Here is a 5,034-nt window from a genome sequence, read left to right on the forward strand (position 1 = left end):
GTGGGGCAGAGGGATCTGTGGGGCAGGCTCCAGCAACGGCGCAGGAAGAAGTCTCAAGTTCCCAGACCCAAGCGTGGGGTTTATTGGTGGGTCCCAGCCCCACTGGGAAGGCGCCTTCTCCCACCCCAACCCCGGGGGGGGGGGGCCAGAGGCAGTGGGCCACCCAGAAGCCCCCCCCATGGCCCTGCCGGGGTCCCCAAACCACCCCCCAGCTCAGCTCCGGCAGGCACTGGCAGATCTCTGCCCTGGCTCCCCTGCACCCCCCTCACAGCCAAGCCAAGCGAGGGGTGGCAGCAGCCATGCCCTTCCACCAGCCCTGGGAAACCGGGGACTTTTGGCAAAAAAAAAACAGTGAGAGGGACACTATAACCTTATCAAAGCCCTGGCCCCCGCGGCCATTTCACACCCCATGTACCCTTGGCAGCCCCCCCTGCCCTTGCCCCTGTGGGACGGGGCATGTAGGGCTGCTCGTTTGCTTTTCCCCGGGGTGCCGCGTGGGAAGCTGGGGGAGTAGGACCCTCATTTCCACCGAGCCCGGTGTGGGAGCAGCTGGCTGCCCGCAGAGGAGCCCACGGAGGGCTGTGGCACAACAGGCCCCGCAGGGAGGGAGGGCAAAGCCCTCACAGCCCCCCGGGAGCCCGACAGCAGCTACATGTTGAGAAAGGCAAAGGCCGACGTCTGCCGGCTGCCCTCTACGTCCGTCTGCCTGTCCTTAGGCTGGGACAGCGTCCGCGGCTCTGCCGGCGGAGAATCTGGGCAGAGCACCGCGCCGGGACGGGCCACCAGCTCCATGCCAGCGAAGAGGGACAGGCTGCAGGAAGGTGCAGGGGTGCCCACCGTGTCCCCCGCCAGCCTGCTCACCGCCTCCTGCTCGCAGGGACAGGCTGGCACCGCGGCACCGGGCTGCCCGTGGGTCTCCGCTTCTACTCCCTGCTCCTCGCTGCGGGCCGGCACGGCCACAGGGACCGGAGCTGCGTTCAGGGGGGTGAGGATGCTTTCGCCTGCCAGGAGCGGGATGTCCGTCAGCAGGTCCCCGGTGCACGGGGCTGAGCCCACAGTAAGGGCAGAGGGGTCTGAGTCCAGGCATGCGTTCTTCGGGGAGGGCTGGCCTCTGCAGAGAGCCTCGAACTGCCGCAGGATCTGGGAGGAGAAGAGTGGGATGGGTGGGAGTGAGAGCGGTGTCGGGAAGGGGGCCAGGCCCCAACCCCTTTTCCCAGTGTTGGGGATCAGCCCTAGTGTCCCCTCCCAGGGCTCAGCCTTGTCTCCTAGGCAGGGAGCATCACACACCCCCATGCTCCCCATTCCTGGGAGACGCGGACAATTCCCATCCCTCTGGGACAAGCACGGAATCATTCCCAAGAGCTGGGTGTCCCCAGCAACGGGCAGGCCAGTCCCAAGGAGTCCCCTGCTGCAGGGAGAGGGCACAGGGATGTCCCAGGAGTCACCTTCATTGCTCGGTTGGCGACAGGGCCGGGGCTGCCTTGGCTGAGCTGCTGCAGGTGCTGCCGAGTCACGGCAAAGATCTGGTCCAGGGAGAGCAGGTCGGAGCACATGAGGGAGGAGATGGCGCACATGGACCTCTGTGGGGATGAAAGCATGGCTGAGCCTGGCAGGCAAGACAGGCAGACACCGAAATGCCCCGGCTCAGCAGCGCTTCTTCCCCCCGTCCCTCCACCCTGCGACTGCAGCGGCACAGCCCGGGGTAGGGCAGCACCGCGGGCACATGTCGACGGCACACCAGGACTGCCCCATGCTCACCATGCGGACGCTGTCACTGGGGTCCTCCAGCGCCCGGCTGAGCAGCTCCAGCACCACCTCGCAGTTCAGCAGCCCGCACCTGGCCAAAAGGAAGGGATTACGGCCGCGCTGGCCACACGCAGCACCCACAGCCCCGGGAGCCGGCCGGGAGTGGGCAGCCTTCCTGCCTGGCAGCATTTCAGCCCCAGAGATCTGGATCAAGGTAGCCAGGGGGGTGAAAAGGGCTCAGGCTGTTCCTCAAAGCCCCCGCAGCACTCCCCACCCAGCCCTGCAGCACCCATGATCCCGGGAAGCATCCGCCTCAGGCACTTACTCCTTGACGAAGTGCTGTGCTTCCTCCCTGGTGAGGAAGACCCTGGCACCACGGGTCAGCGCTGACACCAGGCTCACCTCCCGCACGCAGTCGCCCAGGCTGTCAGCATCCACCCTGCTCAGGGAGATGCCTCGGTGGGGACAGGGGCCAGCCCTGCTCCCTCCTGGAGTCCCAGCGCAGACTCCACCACCCTCCGGCAGGCAGGGAGTCCCTCCCAGATCAGCTCCCCTGCCCGTGGCTCTGTCCACCCACGGACTGCCCGGGCTGGGAGGCCAAACATCCCAGGAGGAATTCAGCCCAGCAGTGCCAGGGGACTCAAATTAATGGTGTGGAAAACGAGGGCGCTATTCCTGGAGACGGAAAGCATCTCGGAAGGTCCTGGGGGAAGGGGACCCCACACACAGCCCCGTTCTCACCTCTCAGCCACATGGGTCAGCTCACGGCTGGCCCCAGAGTGGCTGTCGCTGCCCGATTTGCTGCAGGAGTCCGAGGTGCGGCTCAACTCGCCGTTCCCCTGCGAGGAGTCCTGGGAGCTGTGCCCGCTGTCTGCCTCCTCCCAGCCGCCCCCAGCCAGCCCCGGCTGGTGGCTCACTGCAGGGACAGCAGCAGTGAGGTGCTGACCCCCAAAACAGCCCCGGTACCTCATGGGGACCCCCACCAGGAACGCCAGCAGCTGCTAGCCGTCCCAGCCCAGCGGCGGGGGGACCTACCTCGGGTGCTGTGCGCTGCGGTGGCCGCTGGTGGCTTCACAGCCCCAGCTGGGCTCCTGGCAGGTGAGGGGGCTCTCACGGGCTGGTAGGCATCCTCGTGGAGCTCCCTGTGGCGAGGCTGGGGCCCCTCCGGGGAGGGGAGCACAGCGTGGGCCACCGCTTCGGCCGCTCGCTGGATGGTGCTGAGCAGGGCTTCCCCCGTCGAAGCTGGGGAAAGGCCAGGGCATCAGGCGCTTCCCAGGGAGCCCAGTCCAGCCCCTGGGCACCCACCACCTTGCAGGGTGTCACGAGGGGACGGTGGGGACCTGCCGGCAGAGAGGAGCAGCCCCAGCAGCTGGGTTCCAGGCACAGCCCGGACTTCTGGCTGGAAAAGGTGGGGCGAGGAAGACCTGGGAGCTACTGGGACAGGCCACGAGGCACAAGCCAGCTTCCCACATCCCTGTCACACCTCCCAGCAGGGAAGGACCCAGGCAGAGCCCCCCACTGCCAGCCCTGCGGCCACGTCACCAGTCCCAGCACCCATCACATGGCTTGGGAAAGGGGAGAGCTTCCCAAAGCAAAGGGTGCAGCGTGGCTCTGCTCTGAGCTACCCAGAAACACCCACTGAGAGAGTGCTGGCAACCATGTTAGCCATCTCCAAACACTGGAAACCTGGTCTAACCCCAGGCTGGACCCCCAGGGCTGCGGCATCACGGTGCGCAGGGAGGGTTATACCGAGCAGAGGATCCACACAGGGCAAGGGGGCAGCAGCAGGTGGGGGCACAGCCAAGGACTTACCGGAGCTGCTTTTCTCACTGCTGAAGCCGAATCCTTGCAAGGAGCCGCAGGGGCTGGGGCTAGAGCCCATGCCTAGAGGAGGCACAAGGCATGTTCAGAGGGAGCACAGGCATTTGGGGTCACCCTCCCCTGCTGTTCCTCCCTCTTGCAAGCACAGGGGACTGCCTGGAGCAGTTGGAAGGAGCTGGGGAGCAGGGCAGCACCCCTCCGCTCCCCCAGGCATGCTTTTCCCTCTGACACAGTACCCTGCAGCCGGCTCTGGCCAGAGCTTTGGGACACCCCCAGTGAGCAGTGCCAGGGCCCACAGTGGGGCAGGGGAAGCAGCCAGGCACCCATCATCAGGGCCTGCAGCACCCTGCCCTCACCCCCAACAGCCCCCCTGGCCAGTGGCCTCTCTGCACAACCACAGCTCCAGTCAAAGGGAGCCAAACCAGCCCAGCACTGCCAGCACGGCCCATGGGAGGTAACAGGGCTGTGAGGGGCCTGGGCTTACCTGTGGGAGGCAGGGGACGGGCAGGCAGTGCAGCAGGCTGGGGGAGCAGCGCATCCGAAAAGAGAACGCTGGCCAAGTCCTGCCGGGAGAGAGGGGGGTGTGGGCAGAGAGCTGGGGAGCGCCAGGCACCCCAGCGGGGCCCTGAGGCGGGGGTCTGGGAGGCAGAGCTGCCCTGCCGCTCCAGGCAGGGCTCGAGCGGTCCATCGGGCACAGCGGGAGCGGGGCCGGCACTCACCTGAGCGGCCGCGCGGACCTTCTGGTTCAAGCTGTTACCGTGGAGGGGATCTGGGGGCCCAGTGAACACTGCAAGGCACAAGGGCGGGAGGGCTGGGGGATGCTCAGCTCCTAGGCACGAGGCAGGATGGGGCAGAACCCCAACCCCGGCCAGTGCTCGGCCTCTGGAGCAGCCCCTGCAGGCAGGAGCCACCCTAGGTTCTCCCCGGCTGCCAGGCTGGGTTTTCCAGAACCACGCAGGGCCGCTCCCTGCTCTCCTGCCCCAGCTCCCCCACTCCTCACCCTGTTACCTGTTGCTTCCCGGATAAAGCAGGCATTCCTCTTCAGCTGCAGGACGAACTGAGGGGAGCCCTGGGTGCATGTGTGCAGCAGGATCTTCAGCACCTGCGGATGCGGGGCTCAGGGTGAGAAGGGCCAAATCACGGCTGCCCCGCCAGCCCCCGGCCCCGTGGCAATGCCCACGCTCGCTCTGGCCCATCACCCCGGCCCCGGGGCTCCTCTGCGGCCGGGGGGAGCCCCGCAGCAGCCATCCCCCCCCCCCCCCCCCCCACCACCCCCCACCTACCTTCAGCTTGACATGGCAGGAGTTGCTCTGCAGCCGGTTGAGGAGATACTCCAGCAGGCACTGGCTGCTGCCAGGCGACTCATGGGAGATCTCTGGGGCGGGGGTTAGGGATCCTGCTCCCCCCAACTGGGACCGCAGCCCGCATCGGGGGGCAGCAGCAGCCCCCCCCACCCCACACCCCCCA

General features: G+C 67.2%; 1 protein-coding gene across 1 annotated transcript in view; it reads right to left on the reverse strand.

Moving 5' to 3' along the window:
• Nucleotides 1-364: 364 nt before the first annotated feature.
• ENTHD2 (ENTH domain containing 2) overlaps nt 365-5,034 on the reverse strand; it is a 6,842-nt gene continuing 2,172 nt past the window's right edge. The window contains exons 3-13 of the mRNA XM_010578718.1: nt 4,851-4,942; nt 4,576-4,669; nt 4,287-4,354; nt 4,052-4,130; nt 3,559-3,630; nt 2,782-2,988; nt 2,488-2,662; nt 2,072-2,185; nt 1,759-1,837; nt 1,446-1,580; nt 365-1,140 (exon numbers count right to left, since the gene is read on the reverse strand). Coding sequence (XP_010577020.1) covers nt 649-1,140; nt 1,446-1,580; nt 1,759-1,837; nt 2,072-2,185; nt 2,488-2,662; nt 2,782-2,988; nt 3,559-3,630; nt 4,052-4,130; nt 4,287-4,354; nt 4,576-4,669; nt 4,851-4,942 — 1,607 coding nt within the window. The 3' untranslated portion in view covers nt 365-648. The remainder of the gene's footprint in view (nt 1,141-1,445; nt 1,581-1,758; nt 1,838-2,071; nt 2,186-2,487; nt 2,663-2,781; nt 2,989-3,558; nt 3,631-4,051; nt 4,131-4,286; nt 4,355-4,575; nt 4,670-4,850; nt 4,943-5,034) is intronic.

The sequence above is a fragment of the Haliaeetus leucocephalus genome, unplaced genomic scaffold (genome assembly GCF_000737465.1).
Source record: "Haliaeetus leucocephalus isolate CR32 unplaced genomic scaffold, Haliaeetus_leucocephalus-4.0 Scaffold646, whole genome shotgun sequence".
In the NCBI taxonomy this organism is placed as follows: Eukaryota; Metazoa; Chordata; class Aves; order Accipitriformes; family Accipitridae; genus Haliaeetus; species Haliaeetus leucocephalus.